General features: G+C 40.9%; 1 protein-coding gene across 12 annotated transcripts in view; it reads left to right on the top strand.

Annotated features, from left to right (window-relative positions):
* The window catches only part of DUSP22 (dual specificity phosphatase 22), a 75,243-nt gene extending 55,461 nt beyond the window's left edge, over positions 1-19,782 (top strand). For 8 of the 12 annotated variants that reach the window (XM_072603669.1, XM_072603664.1, XM_072603670.1 and 5 more), the window contains 3 exons: positions 10,062-10,136; positions 15,073-15,244; positions 16,984-19,782. In XM_072603669.1, the coding sequence (XP_072459770.1) occupies positions 10,062-10,136; positions 15,073-15,244; positions 16,984-17,175 (439 nt within the window). In that variant the 3' untranslated portion in view covers positions 17,176-19,782. The remainder of the gene's footprint in view (positions 1-10,061; positions 10,137-15,072; positions 15,245-16,983) is intronic. The other 4 variants (XM_072603665.1, XM_072603666.1, XM_072603671.1 and 1 more) reach the window with 4 other exon arrangements.
* The last annotated feature ends 5,807 nt before the right edge of the window (positions 19,783-25,589 follow it).

The following is a 25,589-nucleotide window of genomic DNA, read 5'->3' as shown; positions in this document are numbered from 1 at the left end:
GTTAACATTCTCTTCCTTAGTCTGACTCTTCCTTTTTCTCCATTGTTAGATTATCAATTTCTTCAGTTCCAATCTCAAAATGAAATGTCAAAGTCCTTTTACTTTCTCTGCTTTCCAGTTGGAAGGAGATGAAGGATTAGGGTTTTTCCACCTTTGAATGCCATCTGATATCCATCCCCCTCGTTTCTTCTGTCCTGCACTTTTTCTCATCTCCCAAAATTCCAACAAACCTTAGGCCAAAGGAGATTGTTATTAAGCTGGTTGCAACATAATTTGACCTTTGAAGGTATGTTTAATGTTTTATTGCCTCTTTTTCATGGTTTTTCATGGTTTTTCAGCTGCTATTTGCTGCCTGGGGAGGGTGATTATCTAAAGGTCATTTAAGTCTGTTATCTTTGCCTTAGTCCCTAATCATTTCCCCAAATCCTTCCAGCAACTTAAAATGCAGAAACCCAAGATGACATAACAGTAAGACTTCAGAGTTTTACCTCAGTTCTGCCAATATTTTGTTCTTCAGAATCAGGAAATGTGAAAGTTCAAGTTCTCAGAGTTAAATAACCTCATAAACCCAAGTTGGGGGTGGGGGGAAAGGACACGGGAGGAAGAATGTTAACAGGAACACCTCAGAGCTAAGGAGATGAAGGAAAGAATGAATTGATAGCTGATTCTTTTGTGTATTTTTTCCAACTAGCTAGTCATGTCAGTGACTGCATGTATTACATGATGTGGTGGAGAGATAGAGGGCATGAGAATTTTAGAAATATTTGCTTTTTCCTTTTCTCACACAAGAAAAAGTTGTATTCATAATGTAATAACTATTGTTTTGAGGTTTATAAAGTGTTGATATATCTAATATATACATATAGGTGTACTAAACTTACATATATACACATGTGTATATATGTATATATAAAACCACTTGTTATATAAAACATATTGTATATTACTTATATGGCACGTTGTGTATGTGTATACTCATACCATTCTTGTAAACTAGATACTTTTATGATCCCCATTTTACAGACAACAAAATTAGGTGGTTTTTTTTTCCACAGGGTCACATAGCGTCTGAGACAGGATGTGAACTCAAGTCTTTTTTCCTTGCTCCAGATACAGTGCTCTATCCAGCCAGGTGGTGCAGTGGATAGAGTACTATGCCTAAAGTCAGGAAGACCTGAGTTCAAATTCAGCCTCAGACACTTACTAGCTGTGTGACCTTGGGCAAGTCAGTCTCCTAAACTGTAAAATGGGTATAGTAATAGCACCTGCTTCCTATGGTTGTTGTGAAGGTCAAATAAGATAGTATTTGTAAAGCACTTAACACAAGTGCCTAGCATATAGTAGGTGCTAAATAAATACTGTCATCATTATTATCATGTCACAAGTATTAGATTTAATTAGTTACATTAATATATGCCAGAATGTCTACAATATATATCCTGAATGTCTGCACAGTAATTTATATTTAAATATTAGAAAGGGAATTTTTCCTGTGTGCACCTTAAGAAAATTTGATTCAGTTCCGAATATGAAATCTGTAACCTTGGTGTACTTATAGCATTTAGCACCAGGCTTCAATAGGTCTCTTAAGTTTTTCAGGGTTTCCTTTTGTCTTTTTCCCCATATTTGGTTTGGGTTGTAGTAGTACAGAGAGATTATATTGAAAATCTTATTTCACAGTGGTTACTGAGGCAGTGTGTTTTCTCCATACCTGATGAATTTACTTCAGTTTATTATCTACTAGATTAGATTATAAAGTCCATGAGGGTAGGGACTGTGTCTTATTTGTCTTTGTGTCTTTCACTTCAGTGCATGGTGCCCCTTGTATGGGGTATATAGAGTGTTCAGGGAGGACTGGAGGGCTAGCCAGAGACCTTTGTGGGTCTCCTTATCTTGCCTTTGGTCTCCACCATCACCCAGCTCTCAGCTATGACTCCAAAAAGCTGTAGCATAAAGCTGTTATCAAGTTAGAGAGGCATCTACCCCAAGCCTATGAAGACTTCCCCAGAGGAATGGGCAGATGAGAACGGTTTGATCCAACAGCCATGAAGCTGGCTTTAGCAGATGTTATGGAATGCTTAAACTTAGTCAGACATCCCAGACACCAAGGCATCCACTGTATCTTGGACCATTGCTCATCATTTTGACTTTTGTCTTGCGCCATCGGACTTGGATGACTCTGGAAGAGAGGATGAAGCTGATGACGTTGTGCAACTTTGCCTCCCTTAAATTCAGTTCATGCATGAGTCAAGACATCACCCTGTGATGTCACTGGTCCTCTTGGAAAACAAGAGACAAGCAGTAACAGTGCCCAGTACAGTGTTGTGTTGTATGTCATCTACAAATACAATGAGCATGCTGTCTATATAAGTTAATAATAAAAATGTTAAAATGAATGTAACCCACAGTGGTCAGCAGCAGAGGGAAAGGTCCTTATACTGAATATATACACTGCTTTTAAAGCAGAATTATTTGTAGAATAAATAGAACTGGAAGGAAAGTGGATGCCCTTTGATTGGGAAATGGTTGAACCAATAGTGTTAAATGAATATGCCTTAATTGTGAATAATGAAGAATGCCTGTGAAGACTTAATAAAACTGATATTAAGCAAATAAGCAGAACAAGGAGAATTATTTACACAATGACTAAGCAACATTGAGAGACTTTGGAATTCTGGTGAATGCCAGTTAAATGATAACTTCAGAGGACTGATGGTAAAGTATGCCTCTCCTGCCTCTTGTGGACTTGGTTGTTGCTCAGTCATTTTAGTCATGACCAGCCCTTTGTAACCCCATTTGGGATTTCTTGGCAAAGATCCTAGAGTGGTTTTACTATTTTCTTCTCCAGCTCATTTTACAGATGAGGAAACTGAGGCAAGCAGAGTTGAGTGACTTGTCTGGGGTCATACAGCTTGTAAGTGTGTGGGGTGAGATTTTAATTCAGGAAGACGAGTCTTCCTGACTTCCTGCCCAGCACTCTCTCTGCTGTGCTATCTTGCTGCCCCAGAGGAGGCATTCATGTCACATGTGGCCATGGATGGATTTATTTTGTTTACCTGCTTACGTTTGTTATGAAGGAGGTTTCTGTTGGCTGGCACGGGGTGGAGAGAGTCTTTGGGAAGTAGAAGTGGTAGAAGGGAGGGAGGGACCTCTTCTGTATGGGGGAGGGAGAGTCGGTGGGTAGTGATAGTAATGCCACAAAACAAGAAGAAATGAAAGAAAATGAAACAGTAAAAAAAATACCAAGAAAAGAGCAGAAGGAAGCTCAGAAAGAGACAGACAAAAACCTTGGTTTTGTTACTGTTATGTTAAGTTGAATGAATGCTTTAAAAAACAAACCATGAATAAGAGATGTACATACTTTCTTATACAATTCTCTTTTCTTTTCTGTTTGTGTTTCTTGATTATTAAGTGTATGATAAAAAAAAAAAATTGAGATAAGAAAGGCAATGACCATGATAAAAAAAAGAAGAAGAAGAAGAAGGTTTGAGCAACTACCAGCCATCAAGAGAGTGGTCAAACTACCAATCTCTTCAGTCCCAAAGTGCAATGTTGAAATCCCTTGACACTTTCTGCTTTCAAATTGGAGCAAGTTAAAGGATTGCTGAGTTGTCTGGCCCCGTGCTGGTCTATGGGCTGCTTCCTTGTCTCCCTTTTATGTGTGGAAAAACAGGATCTGACTAAATAAACTCCAAGGGCCCTTCCAGTTGTCGGCGCTGTGTGGTTCTGGTCTCACTCGGAGGCGCAGTCTCAGTGCCCCTCACTAGGCTTGGCAAAGCCATTGAGGGACTACCTCAGTTCTGTGAGCCACTGGGATAGTGGACCAGGAAAGAAGGGTGCCAGGAAATATGGCTGATTGTGTGACTTAAGAAAACACATCCGTCTAGCTGAAGCACAGCCTAACGGTGGCAGCATCGGAAGAGATTTTGCTCATCTGTGTTTTCTGGTATTGAACTTTGATGAAAATGTACTGATGACGGAAAGAAATGCTTGTATCCCCTAAGGATAGGGCAAATAGGCTGCAGCACAAGATGGCTAGGCTGGGAGAAGAATTGTGTTCCACAGGGGGAGACATTGTGTACAACTTACATACATATAAATGGGTAATTTGGCAAGCACTAGCAGCTGGGGGAGGAGAGGGGAATCAGGAAAGGTCTCATTGCCCATCACTGTGACCTATGTCTTGCCACTAGACTCCAGTGACTGGAGGAGAGAGCGAGGCTGATGACTTTGCACAGCTCTGCCTCACTTAAGTCCAACTCACAAAGCAAGTCAAGACATCACCCTCCTGGTGCAATTGGTCCTCTTGGAGAACAAGGAATGAACAGCACCACCACGTTGGAAGCTCTTCGTCCCCTCGGGCCTCTCCGTCTGATTCTATGACTTCTTCCAGAACCTCCATTTAAAGAGGACTTTCGGGCCAGCCATATCTCATTCCTGTCAAGACTGCACTCCAAACTTTACTTACTGTGGCTCTCCCCACCCTGCTTCAGTTTCCTTTTTTGTATTGTCTTCCCTCATTAGAGTGTAAGCTCCTTGAGGGTAGAACTGTGTTTCTGCTTGTATTTATATTCTTAGTGCTTAGCACAGTGCCTGGTACACAGTAAGTGCTTAATAAATGCTTGTTGCCCAACTAATAGGAACCACAAGAAGACCACTTTGAGTGGATCAGAGAGTGTACAAAGCAAATGATCTAAAATACTGGGAAAGTAGATTGCAAAGGACTTTAAATGCAAAACAGAGGAGTTCCCATTTGTTTCTAGATTTAATTTAGTCTAATTCAGCTACTAAAGTTTATTAAGCAGTGAACATGAATAGTCAGACCCTACTTTTGGAATATTCCTTAAGTAGCCATGAAAAAAATACATTGGAGTGGGGAGGTAATACATCGCGTCAGGGAGACCAGATAGGATGCTTCTTCAGTAATCCAAACAAGAGGTATTAAGGGCCAAAATGAGAGTAGTAGATTTGTGAGTTGGGGGAAAAAGGTACTTATGGAAAAGATCTTGTGGATCTTAGCACTAGATTTTGTGTGGAGTGAGGGAAAGAAGAGCCAAGGTTGACTTGGAAGTTGTGAATCTGGGTGAGTGAAGATAGTAGTGTTCCCCTGGGCAGAAATAGGGAAGTTTGGAGTGGGAGAGGCTGTGTGTGTGTGTGTGTGTGTGTGTGTGTGTGTGTGTGTGTGTGTGTGTGTGTGTGTGTTGGACTTGATGAGTTTGAAATGCATGGGGAGACATATCTTGTTTGAAGCGTTGACTAGATAGTGATATAGAAGTGAACTTCAGAAAAGAGACTGGGTGTGTGTGTGTATGTATTTTTATATACACATATACATACATATACAAAAAAGCATGTATGTATATATCTGTATATATATGCTCAATATATACTTATATGTATATATGTACATATGTGTGTATCAAGATAGAAGACTGAAGAGAAAGGACCCTTTTGCTAAATTTATTACAAAGTTTATGATTTTAACTGATCAGAAAATGTTGAAAATTATTTGCAAGCCGGATTTGTCAGCTTTCTTAAATTGTGTCTTTACCAAGTCCAGTTTTGATCTTACCAGTAAATATTCTTAAAAAATAAAAATAAGATTAAAAAAAAGATTTAAGTGACAGAGAGTTGATGGATGTTTTATGCAGATTTCTCCAGATACTGTTTTCCATTTTGCGCTTCATGGGACTTGTGCAGATAGTACAGATAGCCATAGATCCTGAAGAAGACGTTTCCCTCTCTGGGACCCAGTGTCCTCTTGCATGCTCGCTGCTTTTTCCATGAGACTTCTCATTGCCCTAAAAGTGGACTGCTGGTCAGATGAGTGACAAAAAGGGGAACCTTGCCTTTAGGTGTTGTGCTGGCAGTCTGTGTTTCTGCTCCAAATTGGAATTAAGTAATAATGATCATTTGAGGTTTGGGGTTTTTCCCAGGGTGGAGGAGAGTGGGGTTTAATGACCATCGCTTGGTCTTATGTCATAGTCTTCCCTGGAAATACCCTGCTCTGAGACACACAAATAACAGAGGTCTGCACCAAAATCATAACATGATTTTCCACCTCCTGATTTTCTTGAAAAAGGCATTTCTAGGAATATAGCTCCTGGTTAGGCTAAAATAATCTAATGCCTAGCTGGGTTGTGAGTCATAGGTACTGGTTGAACATTTCCCTCCCTAACATTTTCTGTTTGTTAGCTGTTTAGTAGGTATGGAGAAACCACATAGCACGTCGTCCTGCCAAAGAGTCCTGACTATTGGGTCCCAGATGCTGCCTTACATTATAACCAAGTGATGGAAAAGATTCTGAGCTCCACCATATAATCTTGGTCATACCTTTTCATCTATCATGGTAGACCCCCCTGTAGGCTGAAGTGGGATGGTACAATGAGCTTAGGGTTTAGGCTTGAGTTTGATGACTGACTCTGATACTGCCTTGGACAAATCACTTGGCCTTTCTGGGCCTCAGTTTCCTCATCTGTAAAGCAAAGAGGTTGGCAAGATGACTCCTCATTCAAGGGCCTTCCAGTTTTAATATGCCTGGGATCCTATGATCCCAGGCTTCCTTCCTCATTTCTGGTCTTGACCAAGCTCAGTTTGCACTGACTCAGGGAGATGCTGCCTTGTTGACTGTGACCCCCCACCCCCTACCCCCTTGGTTATAACATATGAGAGAGGCCGTGACTTTAATACACATGGTACCCAAAAATAAGCTTCAAGAAGCTGGGTTTCACAGTGTGGGTGGTTTGGGGAGTGCAGGTGTAAGAACCAGATGTAAGAAATTGTCTCCACTCTAAGGTTTCAGTAAAAGGACCAGGTCATCGTCATCACTGTAGTTAGAGGCTTACTCCTTGCTGTAGATTTTGGAGGGCCTCGTCTAGGAACATGGTAGTAGGTGTATTTTCGATGAGTGTTTAACTTTGAATGTGACTTTGTCATCTGTGCGTCGTTAGGCTCTTTTATTTCTGCTTAAATGATTGTCATTTCTTGATTTTTCTTGTTGGTTTGTTCTTGCATGCCCCTTATCATTGACCCAGATCTCCCCTCTGCCAGAAAAGTATACCACAAAGAAGGGGAAGGAGGCTCAGACCTGGAGGTTTGGGGGTGGGTAGGAGGGAGGTGATAGTGAGGTGGACAGGGTGAGAGGTAAGGGCTTTTCTGAACAGGATCCTAGGATTCAGGGCTGGAAGGAGCCTTAAAGAGCATCTGGTCCAATCTCTTGAAATGTACAAAGAAGAAAACTGAGGCCCAGAGAGGAGAAATGCCTTCCCCCAAGATGTGAATTAAATCGAACTGGGATTCGAACCCATGCCCCTTTATGCCAATTCCACTGCTCCTCCCATTACACTGTACTACCCTAGAGAATGTGGAGATGTAGGGGCAGAATCTTACCTAGTTCACTAGGATACCGAAAGGCAGGCAGGCAGGCATTTTTCTGTTGAGAGTCCACTGTCCTTTTAAGTACTGGTTCATACCTGAGAGGGAGAGAGGTTAAACTATTTTCATTCACTTCTGATTAACGTTTATAGGTTTGCAAATAGCCACAGCATCGTTTTCCAGGCCTCTGTTAATGAGAGAAATTGAGAGGCAAAGGTTGGACTTCGTAGTTCTACCTTAAACTCTCCACTGGGTGGAATATGTTAATGCTCCACAGGTGTTGGTTACAGGCATATATACATGCATGTATAAACGTAGAGAGGCAGTATGGCGTAGTATGTCAAGTGCTGGACATGAGAGTCAAGAAGACTCTCAATTCAAATCCCGCCCTTTATATTTGTAGCTATGTGATGATGGCCAATCATTTAATCCCTTTGAGTCTCAGTTTCCCCACCTGTTTCCTATCCCATAGAGCTGTTGTGAAGCTTAAATAAAATTTTAAAGTGTATGAAAAAGTCCTTGAAGACTTTAAAGCACCACATTTATGATACGTATAATTATTAGTTATACATACATATATACACACACAGATATACCTTTGTGTCTATAGCTGTGTCCATGTGTGTATCTATAAAAAGAAATTGGCTTTTTCCTATCCACTGCTGCCCCCATGTCAATTGACTTTCTATTGGGATATTGTCAGTTGAATATCTTCTATTATTTGGTTTTTGATTGAGGTTTTTTTTCACTCCTGAGTTCTGTCCTTCTGGAGTTTTTTTCCTTCCTCTTGCCCTGTGCCAGGCAGGACAGCACAGTGGTTCTGAAAACATCACATTCTGACCCTTCCTTGTCCTTTCTAGCCTTCTTACACTTGACTCCCTCCCCATGGCCACCATGTGGGGCCATCTGGCTGCTCCTTAAACATAATATTCCATCTCATCTGGGAGCTTCCTGCCTTTTCATTGGCTGGTCTCCATACCTGGAGGGTGCTCCCTCCTCGCCTCCCCTTAGCTTCCTCTAAGACTCAGCCTAAATAGCCCATCTTACCTTCTGCAGGAGGTCTTTCCTGATCTTTCTGTCCAGAGGCTAAAGGAGCCTATGGCAGGTTCAGAGATTACCTTCTACTTATTACACTATAGGTCTTCTATAAGTAGTTATTTGCGTATTTCCCCCATTAGAACTTAAATTCCTTGAGGACAGGTATTATATTTTTGCCTTTTCTTTCCCCAGGGCTTAGATGCTCAGGAAGTGCTTGCTCAGGGTAGTCTTACAGTATATTACAAAATACAACTCACCCCCAAAAGTGTCCTTGCTTTTTAAAAAAATGTGTTTTCTGTTACTGAGTTGGCATTATAGTAGGGGGAGGATGGGACAAGATGTATCTTCAGCAGCAGTTACATATACCCCAAGATTTTTGATCTCTCTGCAAGAGTCACAAGGTGTGGTTCTTAATAGCAAGTAAACTGAGCTAAGACTAGGCATAGCAAAGGAAGTTGTAGCATGCAGGGAATTTCAAGTTTCCAATAGTAGGGATGGGATGGTGGGTCAAGGAAGGTAGTTTTCAAAAACTGCACAGGTCACATATGCCCCTTATCCTTCCTCTGTGGATGCCATTCTGAAGGATGACCCATTTGACTGTACAGTTAAAGCTGGTCAGAGTTGGAGAGAATTCCATATGACTTAAGATTTTGTTCATTCGAATGGACATAAGATTATAGATTTTGAGGCAGAAGAGGACTGCAGAGGCCATCTATTCCAGGGGTTGGCAAACTGTGCCAACTCAGAGGGAGTAAAGAATGTTTTGTTCATTTTTAAATTAAAGTCTTATTATGTTTTAAAGTGGACAAACTATTCATAGCTCATAGACCATACAAAAAAGCAGAGTGGGCCATATTTGGACCTCTGACAAGAGTTTGGAGATGCCTGGTCTAGTCTCTTATCAGTTCTGGGTTTTGAACTCAGTTCCTCCAACTCTGGGGGCAGAGCTAACATAGAGCTCTGGGCCTGGAGTCAGGAGACTCGATTTTCTGAGTTCAAATCTGACCTTGGACAGTCGCTAGCTGTATGATCCTGAGCAAGTCATTTAATCCTGTTTGCCTCAGTTTCCTCCCCTGTAAATTGAGCCGGAGAAGGAAATGGCAAACTATTCCAGTATCTCTGCCAAGAAAACCCCAAATGGGATCACCAAAAGTCAGACATGAGTGAAAAACGACTAAGAACTAAACAACAACCACCACCTCTGACTCCCAGGTCTCACACTCACACACAAACTGATTTTTAGGAATTTGAGAGCCAAGCTCTATGCCTGTTCCCTATGGCAGCATAAATGAATGGCCCTGCTTAGTCTGTGTTAACATTATATTTGTCACCGTTAGACTTGGCAGTAAGGGTCTGGTGAGCACATCTGCAGGGTTCTTTGACATGAATTTCTGGCTTGGGTTCTTAGGGTGGACCGGAAGGACACCATAGATCCCATTGTTCTGTGGAAAACAGGAAAACAACATTAGGGGCTTCTAAAATCTCTGGCATTCTTGTGGGTTACACATGTTCCTTGATATTCTTTACAGAGATGGTTTACCTCTTTGAGATTTTGTAAGAAGCTTCAGTTAGGTGTTTCTTTTACTCAGAGGCTGCTTAAACGTTGAGATTTACTGCTTGCCTGTCTTGTTTTTTTCTCCCCTCTCCAGGACAAGACATTTTAAAGAGAGTATCAGGTTCATTCATGAATGCCGGCTTAGAGGTGAGGGCTGTCTTGTACACTGGTACGTATATCTACTACCTAAGAATACTCTTGTTACTTTCACCAGTTCATTTTTTCTGACCACCTGTTTTTTCCATATAATTATCAGTTTGATTCCTTAGAGTTTCTACCTGTACATGAATCCTGAATATTGGGAGACAGCAGAAATAGCCCTGGACCCTGGGGCTCAGGAGGAGGGTCAGTTTGGGCAAAATCATTTAAATGATTTTAAGCCTCCGTTTCCTCCTTTTGAAAATTAGTTCATTGGATTGAAAGATCTCCAGCATTCCTTTGAACCCAAATAATCATCTGTTTTCATTTTTACCCTTTTCTTCTCCGCATTGCCTATCATAGTGCTTGGCACATAGCAGGCACTTAATAAATTCTTGTTGAATTAAATATTCTGCTATTCTCCCCTCTTCCTTTCCCCTCCTATTATTTTATACATTTGTCTTAATTGATGTTTTCCTTCACCAAAGACTGCACCCGGGATTCCAATTGTTTTTCATCCTGAGTTGTAATTGGGGATTGTTTGGACCCTTGAGGTTTCTTGACCAAAGAAATCGCTCTTTCTAATCTTTCCCTTAGCATTCTAGTCGATTAGCTTTGGGTTGTGAGTTTCTGCCCTGAAACCTGAATGGCCTTTAGACACTATTCCATCCTTCTGCTGGGGAATTTTTGTTCCACGTGGAAGTGTTTCATTTTTTTAGTATTGTGTTACTAAGATACCACTGGGTTATTTTCTACAGATTCTCTAATTATAAAATGTTTTATTTATTTGTTTTTGATGGTTGTATTAACAAAGTTTGGTTTGTTTTACTAGTAGCTACATGCACACATGTATGTGTGTGTGTATATCTATATTAGAAATGAAAGAGGGGGAAAGACCTATTATATAACAGGTATCAGTAAACTAAGGTGGATTTAAACATATTTTCAAAATATTTTATCTTGGAAACATGAAAGAAAGTTCCCAGTTTTATATTACAGATACTATATACTATATTCAGTCACAGTAATGAGGTTGAGTATTAGTGTGTACTTTATAGATAAATAATAGGGACAGCTTGGTCACACAGTATGCTGGCCCTGGAGTCAGGAAGAGTTGAGTTCAAATCTGGCCTCAGATATTAGCTGTGTGACCCTGGGCAAGTCACTTCACCCAGTTTGCCTCAGTATCCTTATCTGTAAAATGAGTCAGAGAAGGAAATGGCAAGCCACTCCATTATCTTTGACAAGAAAACCACAACTGTGGGGTCATGAAGAGTCAGAGAGTCAGATGTGACTCAACAGCAGTACTTGGGAAAAAAGAAATTTCATCATAGCTCTTGACTCCGCCCCTCCTGCATGTGCAAGATCATAGCAGTAATAGCTCAACATTTTTATGGTGATTAGCGGATTGCCAAGAGCTTGGTAGATAGCCCTCCAAGTATTGTCAGTCTCTTTACAGATTAGGGAACTGAGGCCTGGAAAGACTCAGTGACCTTCCCACAGTCATGTATCTAGTTAGAGTTACTACAAAAAATAGCATCATAGCCTTTTGTTTAACTTGAACTAAATTGCTATTTCCCATTATTGTGGTTAGTCAGTTGTTTCTGACTTTGTTATCCCGTTTAGGTTTGGGGTTTGGTTTTTTTTGGCAAAGACACTGGAGTGATTTGCCATCTCCTTCTCCCAGCTCATTTGCAGATGAGGAAACTGAGGCAGACAGGATTAAGTGACTTACCCAGCATCCTACAGCTGGTAAATGTCTGAGGCCAGATTTGAACTCAGGAAGATGAGTTGTCTTGACTTCAGGCCCAGCACTCTATCCACTGTACCATCTGGCTGCCCTTGCTGTTTCCCCTGACCATGCCTCCTATCATTACTTGACTTCATTTGTCAGTTCAGTGACAATTTTTGCACAGAGCCTTTCTGTCTATTGAAAGCAGAGGAAATATTGGACACTTCTTAACTCTCATGGGATGAGAGCTCCACCTTCTTTTGAGATGTCTGGAATGAAGTTTCTGTTTAAGAGTAAAATGGTACTTCTTAGTGAATGAACAGTGCTTTATAAATGTACAGTTCCCTCTTGGCAGAGGGTGGTATCCATGTTAATTGTAGCTCCACCTTGCCAGAAGTAGAAAGAAAGTAAGGCTGGAAGCCAGATAGCTTAGTTGCTTTGGAATAGGTTCTGAGAAGACATATTTGTTTATTTATTTTAGAAAATATTTAATAGATATGACTTAATATTCAATTTAAAATCAGACTTCACTCACCTTTTAATTACACGGGCAAATGGAGATTTCAATAGAATTACTAGAAAATGGCAGGTAATCAAAAAGCCATATACTCTTGCCTTTTAGAGTATGTTTTCATCTGTATTTGAATGTAATTACATCTGTTGTCCCTGGCATTCATAATACTTCAGGCAGACTGCCCTCTGAATAATTGCGTTTTAGGATTTAGAATTTTGTCCCTACCTCACATTCCTCCTTAGGACTCTCCTGGAGTCTTACTTTGTACTTGCAATAACATTACCTCCTGGGGAAGCATCAGCTTTAGCTGAGCTGCCAACTTTTCTGTGTTTTAAACTGCCCTTCACATAGGAGAAGGTAATTAAATGTTTGGTTTTAAAGTCTCTGGCTTAAGAGGTGTGGCAGTGGTATACTCCTGCACTGTTGAGACTTCGTAAAACTATTTGGATCCATCGAGCAAAATGCATTCTAGAAAGGTCTCTACTGATGAAGCGCTGTTTAAGCAAAGCCATACAAAGTTCCTCAATGGAGGCAAAGGCAGAGGAACTGCCTTTGAGAGTAGTCAGTAAGTAGGGTGTTAAAGCGAGGTCGTACAGGTTCACCAAAGATGTTTGCCAACGGAACGTGCCCTGGCATAAGAAAGACTGGCCGAGCAAAAGAAGGATCCTTTATGGATGATGAGATTCTCCAAGTGTTCCTCATTACAGATGACATTGTGTGATAAATATAATTATTAATAATATTAATATAATAATTAATCAAGTACTAGAATGCTTCAAAGCCTCCTTAGTGAAATAGTACTTTATTGCAGTCTAACCATCCACACTGAAAAACAGATACATTTTGCCCATATTATAAAGCTAGATGAGTATTTTATTGAATGAATCCATCGATGTTTATATATTAAATATGCATTGGAGATGGATAACGAACTGGGTTTGAAGTCAGGTTATAGGAAATCAGGCTGTATTGCATTTTTAAAATGGTATAGACCTTTATATGATGCCAAACTAATTCCTGCCCTAAAAGACTACCTTTTGTACTTATATTCTCCTGGTGATACCATGGAGGGTGAGTATCCTGGAATTAAAATGACATGTAAACCAGAGGACCGCATGGTGTGTGTGAGTTTGTGGCCATCAAGGATTTGTGCCAGAGCATCAGACATGTGTCTGACCAGTAGAGGTCAGCTGTCCAAAATAAGGAGGAGAGGAAACAGATGGGCCAGCCTGAGAGGTCTATTTTGAGCACATCTTCTGTGAAGAATATTTGGGAAAATTTGGACAAAAAGGAGAGGATGAAATGACAGGCATGGAAGGGCTTCCGTCTCTAGCAGTAAAAACATTAGTTCTTCAAAGCATTTTTACAGATTAAGTTGGATGCATTTAATTTGTGACAAACCACAGCTCTATTGAGAAATGCCTCCAGAAACCACATGTGTAGTATTTACATTTCGTCCTTTTCTCATGCATTTAAATGCTTGATGGTTCACGAACTGCTTCATAACAGAGGTCAAGGAAGCAGCAGAGACTGGACAAATTAAGCTAAAATGTTGCTTATGTAATATCGGTCATAAAAGAAAAAGAAGCATCTTTGATTCTAATTCAAATCCCTTGGAAAATAGAGTTTGTGTGTATATGTATCATTTCAGTAATGTGTTTGTGGGGCAGAATAAAGCTTTTCTGCTCACTAGTAAATCTCAGAGAGTAGGGTTCATGTTGCTCCCTCCCCTTTGACTTGTTATTGCAGTTGGGGTCAAAGGCTATGAACTGGCAGATTTCAAGGGAAGAAGTCTTAGCTATCAGCAATTATATGAAAAAATACTTCAAATCATAATAATTAGAGAAATGCAAATTAAAGCAACTCCGAGGTTCTTCATCATGTCCATCAGAGTAGTAAAGTTGACCCCCAAAAAAGATAAAAAATGACAGGTGTTGGAGGTGCTACAGGAAAACAAGCATGTTGATGAACTGTTGGCAGAGCTATGAGTTGGTCCAGCCCTTTGGTCCATTCCAAAATGATTTGGAAATAGTTCTCCCAGATTTAATAAACTAAACCATATTCTTTGGCCAGACAATACCACTGCAAGATCTATACCTCAGGGTGCACTGAGAAAGACAGAAAAAAACTTGTATGTACAAAAATATAGCAACTGTCTTTGTAGTAGCAAAGAACTAGAAACTAAAGGAGTGCCCATCTTTTGGGGAATGAATGCCTGAAAAAATGATTGTATGTGAATGTAGTGGGATACCATTGTACTCTTAAGAAATGACAAAAGGGATGATTTCAGAGTAACCTGGGAAGACTCATATGAACTGATGCAGAATGGAGTGAGCAAATCAAGACTTCAGTTTCTATGATACAATGCTGTTGTCCACTTTCTAAAGACAAAAAAATTTTGAAAGACTTAAGAACTCTGATTAGTGCAGTGACCAACCACAATTCCAGGCAACTGCTAAGGAATTACTCTTACCAATCTCCTGACAGACTCAGAACATAGGAGACATATGTTTTTGGACATGGCCAACATATTTTACTTGATTGTACATATTTGTTACAATGGTTTCATTTTTACTTATTTTTTCCCCAAGGGAGGGAGATAAGAGGAAGAGAAAATAAAAGTTGAGAAAAATTAAAAATTAAAAAAAAATTCTCCTTCCTCAAAAAAAAAATATTGCAATTGGAACCTCACCCAGACTCACTTGTCTCTTTGCTCTTCAGCCTGGCTGGTGTTTCCAGAAGTGTGACCTTAGTGGTTGCTTACATTATGACAATTACTGATTTTGGCTGGGAAGATGCACTACACATGGTTCGAGCAGGAAGGTCTTGTGCCAATCCCAACTTGGGTTTCCAGAAGCAGCTCCAGGAGTTTGAAAAGAATGAAGTCCACCAGGTAACTTTCCATGTGTGTCAGCTGAAGCCTCTGTACTTTAAAAGCTCTGCTCGTAAAGCTATGGAATCATGTAATTCTAGAGCACCCTTTGTATAATTAATCATATAATTCTACAGCCTTAGAGGTCATCTCTTAGCCCCACCCTTTCATTTTACAAATGAGGAAAGTGAGGCTCTAATTTGGGGAAATGACTTGCCCAAAGGCCCACAGAGAGGAGCAGTGACTGAACTAGCATGTGGTGTTCTTTCCCTGCCTGGCTTTTGCTGCTGACCTAATACTCAGAGGGTATTTGGCTTATGGGCCCCTGCAGCCCTCTGGCTCATATTCTAATCTGACTGATCAATACTTACTTTAGTAGCATTTCTATTGTAGTGGGCCTATGGAATAAAGAAGACTTGCATGGAGAGTGGGGAGTGGGGGTATGTGAGGTAAGCCTAGGAACAGATAGGGTTATGGGAACAGCCTAACTTAGATACAGTTATTTGTTGCATGGGAAGTGGAATGTTGCATGGAAATGCACTAGAAATGGAAAATCAGTTTATGAAGTGGTATTCAGTGAGACCCCAAAAGTGTGTTGACAATTCCAGGTGTAGAGAAGTCCTTTTCTTAGTCTTCTTTTGCAAAAGCTTATACTAGAGAACTCGGAGCCCTATCAGCTTTTTGGCATTGATCTGTCAGCATTGCCGTTCTGTTTTGAATTTATAGGGAGGACAACTTATGGAACATTTCTTTCTTCCTTTGCTCCAGGTTTCTCACTTCTTTCCATCCTTTTCCAGTTCTGACATGCTCGTTTTTTCACACTCAGGTTGTTGGTATTACCTCTTTGTTTTGATTTTTTCAATGGTTTCACTCTTAAACCTTTCAAGGATAATGCCTTCTTCAGCATTTTGTTGTTGGAAGAGCTGATGGTGCAGCCAGCCATCATTTGGTCAGTCAGTGAACACGCATCATGTGCCAGGCACTGTGCTAAACTCTGAGGGTACAAAAGAAGGGAAAGAATTGGTCTCTGTCCCTCAAGGAGCTCATCTTCTGGTAGGGAACACAATGTTCAGACAGTGATGTACATACAAGATGTGTATGGTCTAAATGGAAGGTGGTGGTGGTGTTCATCCTTCATTTTTTAAGTTTAAAAGGAAGATTACCATAGAAGAAAGGAACTGGCCTCTGAGGGACTTGGAAAGGCTTCTTGTAAAGATGATATTTCAACTGAGTAGTGAGGAGAAGCAGGAGGAGCAGTGAGGGCAGGGGAGCATTGTAGGCATTGGTTGAGAAAGGCATGGTAGCATATGAAGGAACATCAGGGAAGCCGATGTGACCTGACTGGTAAGTACTGAGAGAAGTAAACTATCAAAAGAGACTGGAAAGGTGGGAAGGGGGCAGGTTATGAGGGGCTTTAAAAAGTCATACAGAGGATTTTATATTTGATCTGAAAGTAATAGGGAGCCATTGGAGTTTGTTGAGGAGAGGAGGTGACATGGTCAGACCTCCACTTTGTCAGTGGAGTGGGGAGAAATAGTTGCAGGAAGAGCAGCCAGAAGACTCTTGCAGTCATCCAGCCTTGAGACGATGAGGACCTGCACCAGGGTGGTAGTATTTATTCAGCAAATATTTATTAAGCCCTTACTGCTGTGTGTAGAGAGTATGGCACATTTCTCTCTATTGATGTGTGAGAAAATCTAAGCAGTTGGAGTTATCAGGCCCTGTGTGAGTTTGATGGTTTTGTTTTTGAACCTCCCCAGTTTCGGCAGTGGCTAAAAGACGAGTATGGAGAAAATCCTTTGAAGGATGCTGAAGAAGCCAAAAGCATTCTGGGTAATTACAAAGAGCAAGCACGTGCGGAACCACCCCAGCAGAATCCCAGTGGGAGGCGGTGGAATAGCTTTTCGACCCTGCCGTCGCTAACCTGCAATAATTATACTACAGAGACATAACTCAACGGGATGCAGTCTTCTTTTTCCTCCTCCTCCTCTGTTTCCTGCTTGTTTTTCATATTTTCTGTATGCACTGTGGTGTGCTGGACCCCTTTGCAGTCCATATGGTGTTGGGACGAGAGGGCCGCCTGAGGTGATGGTGGCGGAGGTTTGGTACTTGTAGAGGTGAAGGAATTGAGGGCTTCTCCTGCTGCAAATGTTCATTCTCTGGGCATCCTCTCTTTGCCCTGCAATTTCAGACTTTCCCCCAAGTGGCCCTGGCCTTAGCTTGCTTTGCAAAAGGGATGCTGCTCAGTTATAGTACACTACTGTGGAAGGGAGGGGTGTGTGTGTGTGCACACACATATCTGTGTCTATTGTGTGTACCCAAATGTGTGTCTTTGTATATATGATGACAATTATTGTATACATGTGTATGTGTATATATATGTGTGTGTATGTATGTGCATATGTGTATATACATACACACACACACATATATACATATATAGAATACCACCAGTATTAGAGTCATGAGTAGCTTTTTGTGGGTCTAGGCCTCTATGCAGAAGTATCTAAGCCATTCATTAACAAAACTCTCTGGAAGAAAATAGCATTGTATGATTGTGAGCTGACATTTAAAAGAACTCAAGGATATAAATTGGGGAGCTAGAGGGAGCAGTGTTCTTCCCTGGGAGCCTAGTTTGGGGAATTGATGCCAGAGGGGAATGGAGAGATGAGGTAGAAGCACATCAGTGGAAAGTGGTCCCTAGAGATTGTTTTCTCTCCTTGAGCCAGTGGCCCCTGGAGGACCAGGGTTTGTTCTGGGGGACTTTAGAGCTATCCTCCAGTCATCCTGGCCTGGTCCAAGTAGTTGCCACATCTTTCTGGGAGGTCAGGGCCCTTTTGAGCAGGATGCTCATTCCGCTGAGTTCTGCTGGATGTTGACTATCAGATGTTGACCATGAGGCACCATCCTTGTCATCAGGACCACCTCAGAGGTTGCTCCATGCATACGTTTATTTTTCACCCTCATTCTATAATAGGCTTCTCTCAGGATTCCTATGTGTCTGTAGGGTTCTGTGCGTTGTGTCCAAAGAAAGTGTTTATTAAGCACCTGGACAGTGTTCATTAATAAATGCCTGAGCATTGATTAAGCACTTTTGTTTGTACTGTGGACTTAGGAGTTGACCTCAGCTACCTCATAGAAAGTGGTTGTTTTTTTGTTTTGGGTTTTGTTTTTTGTTTTTAAACCGATGACCCCAACCTATGAGTAGACACGATTAGTCTTTTTGGGAAGATAAATGGAAAGACTTCAATACCCACCCAAGCCATTTGAAAGTTTCTAACTTTGGCTTGAATAATAATGCTTCTGATGGGTCTGGACTTAAGTATTAAAGCAGAGGACAGCAGTTTTGTGGGTGCAGATGTATAATCTCTGCCTTGGGTGCACTTGGGAGCAGCAGTAGGCATCATCTGCTGGGTGCTGCTGTCTTCCAGGGGGTCTCCACTCCCTTATGCCAACTCAGACTTTTTAAGCACGCAGACCTCCGAGAATGAAAAAATGTACCCGTCCTCTTCCTAAAAAGATGTTGCGACCCTGTTCCTCTGAATGCCACCACAAAAGAACCCCTGAATAAGAAGAGAAGCTATCCAGTGCATTGTAGGGTCTGTGTTCAAGGTGAGCCATTTGGGAACAGGGAACAATGGAACCCGGCATTTCTAGATATAAGCTATTTGCCACAAGTGCAGCAGTAGAGGAGGGAGTTGCTAGTGGATGCAGTTAAAGTTTTGCACTCCAAAACAACTACAAAAATACCCTGCCTTTTAAAAGAGCATTTTTGTCAAACCAAAAAGGAAATTTTATTTAAGTTAAAGTATTGAGTTGTTAGTTTTTAAGTACATAAATGTGTGTGTATGTTTTTAAATATCTAAATATCATGCGTAACCCAAAATGCCGTTTTAAACAGTGGTTGCCAGTGATACTCTTTCTCCGCAGCATCAGCTGGATTTCTGAAATACCTGGCATTGCTAAGAAGACTAGTGGACAGTTGAAGATGTCTGCTTCTTACCATATTTGCTGGGAGTCATTCTTTACATCCCTGTAGTTTCTGAGCTTCCTCTCAGTGCCAAAAGAACAAGAAAGGGGGGGAAGGGGGGAGAGATAAATAACCTGCTCATTTTCTAGATTTCCAGTTTTAAGTGTCTACTGATCTCATTTATGTTCCTGTCTTTTTTGACTGCAATGGATGCTCTCTTGTGACATGGTGTACGCTTGTAGGAACTGAGGTTACTGTTAGGCCAAAAGAAAATTATTTGCACACTAAAAACTTGCTTTTAGTTGGATTTCAATTTGGATGACTTGGGTGGGGGGGAGAAGGGGAGACAATAATTCAGGGTATTAAAGAGTGTTTTCCCTATTCTGGTTTCTGATGTTATGCTGATTGTTCTTAGACTTGATTTGAATGGAGAAGTTGGTGACTTCGGGGAGCTCTTTGGCACCTCAGAGGGGCACTGTGCAAAGCTTCTCACCCTGTTTGTATTTTCTTCATGATGTATGTCATATATGATGTGTGTTTAATCAAAGCTCCATGTTTTTATTAATAAAGACTACCTTTCCTAACTTTACCTTTGAACTCTTTCTTCATTGAAGGATGGTCATGTCTATTTTTACAAGTAAGACATTCCAGAATGGGATTCCAGTTGGTTTGGATGTGGCATCTTGGACTGCTTGTCTTTATATAGTCTCTGTTTCTATTATATCTCTTAGCGCAGAATCTGTCTGAGCTGTGGGCTATGAATCAATTTTACCTTGGGAGAAAATAGTCATTTGCCATGAAAGGAATCAGAATAGTAGGACTCTCTTCAGTACGTAAAGGAACAGCTTAGGCTCTCAGAATTGATTCACTTAGTATAGGGGAGCAGTAGTTGCTGAAATAGTCCTCCTTAATTCAAAGTTTAGATTGAAGGCAGTTGTTGTCTTTCCACTTCCTGTAAAATAAAATAAAAATACCTTGACTAGACATTTAATGCCCAGAGCAGCTAGGCAGGACTGTGGGTGGAGTGCTGGGCCTGAAATCAGCAATGCCTCTTCTTGACTTCAGTGTCTCAGACACTAACTGTGTGACCCTGGGGAAGTCACTGTTTGCCTTAGTTTCCTCATCTGTAAAACAAGCTAGAGAAAGGCAAACCAGCCCAGAATCTTTGCCATGAAAACCCCAAATGGGGTCACAAAGAGCTAGATACAACAGAAAAATGACTGAACAACAAAACAGCCTGACCTCTATCTGCCTTTCCAACCGAATTTCATTTTGCTCACCTTCTCATGCTCTCTGTCTCCAGCAAACTGGACAGCTTCTGGTCTGTTCCCTAGTCTTATCCTGTCTGCCACCTCCTTGCAAGTGGTCCCTCATGCCTAAAACTTGCCCTCTTTCCCCATCTCTACCTGCTGAAATCCTTCTTCCTGGATGAAATCTTTGATCCAGGTAAAAGTGATATCTTTGTGAATTTTCCCAGGATACTCTGTCCTATCTCAAACTGCCTTATGTTTAGCTTAATTGCGTGGATGTCGTGTCCTCCCTCCCTTCCTTTGAAAAATAAGTTATAAGCTTTACAGCAGACATTGTCATTTTTTATCATCATATCCCTAGTTCCTTGCACATGATAGGTACTTGTTTGTAGAAGTCAGAACTTACCAACATGGCTTACCAACATGGTGGTTCTCTTTCCATGTGATGCTTTTAAAAAAATGGTTCCTCCCAAAGCTGTGTTTTCTCTCTGATTATGGTAGCAAGGAGATTCAGTACCTGATTTCCTTTCCCAGAACTTTGACATTCTATCCGAGGCAGGTGGGGCCAGGAGCTGATGGATTCTGGGCCCTTGGACTCTAGGTGGCAGGCTTGACTGCCTAATATAAACCGGTTGTCATTTTCCCCTGCACTCATGGGACTGTAATCCATGGGAAAACTGATTCATGAGGATATGCTGACAGGGATGACACCGGAGAAGTATGTCTCAAGAAGCAAACCCCAAAACAGCTTCCCAATAAATACTTGAAATGCTGGTTTCGGTTCCATGCGGGTATGCTTGGAGCAGCATAGGTAACGATGCTGTTTCTATGCACATGTATAATATCCACCCTACGCATCTCCCCAGCCACTGCAGCATATGGGGCAGACAGAAACTGGTTTTATGTGGGGATTGGAGAGGAGAGGAGGGGAAAACTACCAAATCCAAGTTTAAATTTGTAGACAAACTTTAAAAAATAGATATGGCTATGTTTGCTTGGGGAGGTGGCATTATCAAAGCAACTGATAAATTTGGTGATAGAGAAAGGCATCACTATCAACATGTTTATCTTCTGCATGTGGATGTTGCCATGTAGGCAGCTGCCTATTAATTCATTTATCATGGTCCCTGGCTCAGTCATGGTTTTGTCCCTGCCAGTCTCTACTTGAAAATAAGTGTCAAATCTATTGGGATCAATTGCTTGCCCTGTTTCCTTTACATATTTCACTCCAATACATATTCTTTGGTCTCTGCTGAGCTTTTCTCTGTGCTTGTGTGTGAAATATTAAAAAGGAGGCAGTAGGGACTCAGTCATGTTTATTGGGAAGAATGTTGGTGGGGTGTTAAGTCCTTATGTCAGGCTAAATTTGGCCTAGGCGTATTGTTCGCTGTGAATGATTCTGAGGTTACAGACCCCAAACAACAGCATAAATGTCAGGATGGCTGTGGAAACTAGAGGCTGGTGGAATTCGCTCCTCGTTCCTCAAATTTAAGAATCTTGTCTCACAGTCAAAAAATAGACCCTTTTCTTATAAAAGCAATATAGTATAATGAATAGAAAGTTGGCCTTGAAGCCAGAAAGACCTGAGTTCAAATCCCAACTCTGAATATATTGGCTGTGTGACTTGGGCAAATGATGTAACCTTTGTGTGGGCTACTAAGCAACTCTTAACAGCAGTTCTTAACTTGAACGTGATTATTGTTTGAATTATTTTGATTACTGTGTTTCACTGTAGTTGGTTTCTTTTTGAATTTCCATGTTTTATGCTTTAAAAAACATTAAGAAGGGGTCCATGGAATTCAACAGATTGCCAAATCTGTTGAACAAAAAGTTAAAAACTGCTCTTCTGAGATGGTACAATTGCTGAGAAGATACCGAGCAGCCTTGGTAGAAGTAATTTCTCCATCCGTACGTTCCCTCTAACCAGTGGTTCTCAGAGTATGCTCCACAGACTCTCTGGGAATCCCCCAAGACCCTTTCTGGGGGATCGTAGGGTCAAAACTTTTCTTAATATGTTCCTTGCCTATTAAGGTAATCCTTCCTTTTCAAATCATGTACCTGTGTGAGGTCTGATTTTCTTTATAGACTTTAACCAAAACAATATATTGCAGCAGGTGTAATGAAGAAGCAAATATGAGAATCCAGTTGTCTTCTGTTATGCCAGACATTTAAAATATTTGCAAAAATATGTAGAACAATGCCACTTTTCTCACTATTTTTTTAATTTGGAAATTATTTTTCATAAAAATATTTATGTTGACATGTAATAGTTTCATTGTCATTTTAAATAAAACATTTAAAATTTTTTTAAACTTCTACTGTGGTAAATATCGATAGATATAACCCTTTCTCTCTGTCTCTTATTTTTCTCTCATTCATTTCTCTTCCCTTTCTTCAAAGGATTCTAAGAAGTAGAGATAAGGAAAGGGGTGCATTCCAGAAATAGAAAACAGCCTATTCAAAGGCACTGAGGGAGGAGATAGAATATTGAGTTCAGAGAACAACTTGAATCAGAGCTAGAGTGTAAGCTCCTTGAATATAGGGACTGTATCATTTTAAACATTTAAAAATTCTAACTTACTGTAGTATAGATCTGTAGATATCACCCTCCTTGCCTTTCCTTTTTCTTCTTTCTCCTTTTTTCTCTTTCCTTCTAAAGATTCTAAGAGGTAGAGATAAGGAAGGGGTTCATTGAACTGGATGGGGATTTATTTGTCCAAGGATGCTTGAGGTTTCTTGCAAATCTCCGGTTCTGCATCTGAAAATAGGATCTCATTTGGGATATCTACATTTACCTACCCTTGGAACTTCACAAGAGTCTTCCAGTTAGGCATCATGTAATGTCAGTCCTGTAAAAGAACCTCAGTGATTGCTTAGTTCAGTGCCCTGTTTGTACCATTGAGAAAACTGGGGTCCTTTGTGACACTATGCATCTTGTCACAGGCTCAAGTAGTTGGTGGCAGAGCAAGGACTAGACTCGACTCAGTTCAGTGGGGTTTGGTTTTTTGGGGGGTTTTTTTTGCAATATTTTTAGGCTCCATATTTCATTTATTAAAAATTTTTAAAAATTAAAATTCCATCTTATTTTGTATTAAGATCTACCCTCAATAACATGCACAGGGAAAGTGTGTGTGTGTGTGTGTGTGTGTGTGTGTGTGTGTGTGTGTTTGTTTAAGGCAGTCATTGTGGTTTGGTAGAAAATTCAATGGACCAGCAACTAAGAGACTTGTATTCTAGACTGGAATCTGTTAATAATACCATGTCACCCAGGCAAGTCATTTTATTCCTTATGCCTCGATTTCTTCATTTGCAAGAGGGGACCTAGACTCAATGGTCCCTAAGCTCCCTCCCAGGACTCACATGGTATAACTCTGTGCTTTTGAGTGATGTCAAAAGGGGTCATCCCTTGACTGATTCCTTAAAGAGGCCTATTCACTGAATGAGCATCACCTCACTCAAAGTGAGAACCCGAAAAGACCTTAGCCTAAAAGGGTAAAAGGTAGAAGGGTCTTCCATTGCATCCTGGGGCATATCCAGTTGTGCTGAAGAATATCTGGCCACTGGACCCAGATGGCTCTGGAGGAGAAAGTGAGGCTGGTGATCTTGCATAGTCCTCCCTCCCTCAAATCAAAGTCAACTTCAAGTCTTGTCATCATTTCCTTGACGTCATGGTCTTCTTCAAAAAAGGAAGGAAAACACAACCAGGATCCAGGAACTTTTTTTTAACTTCAAAGTAATCTATGGCCTTTAACATATTATGTTTACAACAATTAGATTAATTTACAATGAGCTTTCCGTGTGTATACACAGCCACATCCACATAAGCCCACTTGCACTCACAGTATGCTAAAGAATCCGTTTTTAAAGGGTTACCCCGTATATGCCCATATCTAGACCACAAAAATAGGGAACAGATTGAGAATCAAAACCCTGTGATCCCACATTGAATGGCTCCTCCCATCCTGACACGGAGTTATTAATAATCTTATTGAGAATATGCTTTCAACATGCTTGTATTTATATCCTTAACAAGAAATCACCAAGACTTTAGAAGGAAGTTCCTCTTCCCTTTCCTTTTAATGTTCAGGGAAAGGGAGAAATGGAGAAACCAGTCTTCTGGGGGGTCTTGGAGTTATGGGAGGTTTTTAGGCATGATTGACAGCCTCCTTTAAGTGGGGCTTACCTTCAGAAGACAGGAAGATATGGGGAGGAGGACTGTGGTTTATGGCTCATCGGGAGTGAGCTGAGGGCTCACAGCAGCTTCATGTATTGGAAATATTTTACTGTAAAGGTCTAAATGGTCAGAGAGCTATTGAAACTTTGATTCCTATTTTTCTAGGACCTTCAGGAGAGATTATAAGATGGGACTGCAATACAGGGATAGAATTATTTCAACTGCATTTTACCCAGGACCAGAATTAGGCATCTGTTCTATTCCAACTTTAAAAAGCAGACAAGGCGAATTTGCAGCTGCCTCACTCTCCCAGAGAGACAGTGCTCCAACAGCTGCAAGTTTGGAGTTATAGCTGTGGGTGGGGCCCAGTGCTAGGTGCTGGGCTACAGAAACAGGGGCAGTGCGTGGCAGTAGAAAGTGCTGGATTTGGAATCAAGAGACTAGGTCCAAATCCAGCATAAGGTATTTATTACATAAGGCACATGTTACACTTTGGTGAAGTCATTTTTGTCTCTCTAGGCCTCAATTTCCTTGTCCATAAAATAGAGTTGAGCTAGGTGAGCTCTAACATCCCTAATCCTGTCATCTTACAGTCCTTTCAAGGGTAAGTCTAGTGTCCATGATTAAGAAAACACGGGGCAGTTTTCATAAATATGTCACATTACTATTTGTTTACCCATGGTTCCAAATGTTCTCCAGTGACTGACAAGTAAATGTCTGTTGTCTCCTTGAGTTTACAGGTGCAGTGTTGAAGTTCCCTGTAAGTGAATGGCTTGTATGGAAGGACGTTGGGAGTCATAGGATCATAGCTCCAAAGTTGGAAGGGACCTTAGGTATGAGCTAGTCTATTCCCTCATTTAACAGATGAGAAAACTGAGTCCCAGGGATATGAAGTGATTAGCTCACATAGGGTAGTACCATGTCACTTCCAGTCTTATCTGGGATCTCTCTTCACTGGAAAACAGGGGTCAC

Source organism: Notamacropus eugenii, chromosome 4 (assembly GCF_028372415.1).
Source record: "Notamacropus eugenii isolate mMacEug1 chromosome 4, mMacEug1.pri_v2, whole genome shotgun sequence".
NCBI lineage: Eukaryota > Metazoa > Chordata > Mammalia > Diprotodontia > Macropodidae > Notamacropus > Notamacropus eugenii.
Note: the sequence above shows the minus strand (reverse complement) of the source record. Positions and strands in the feature narration are given on the sequence as shown.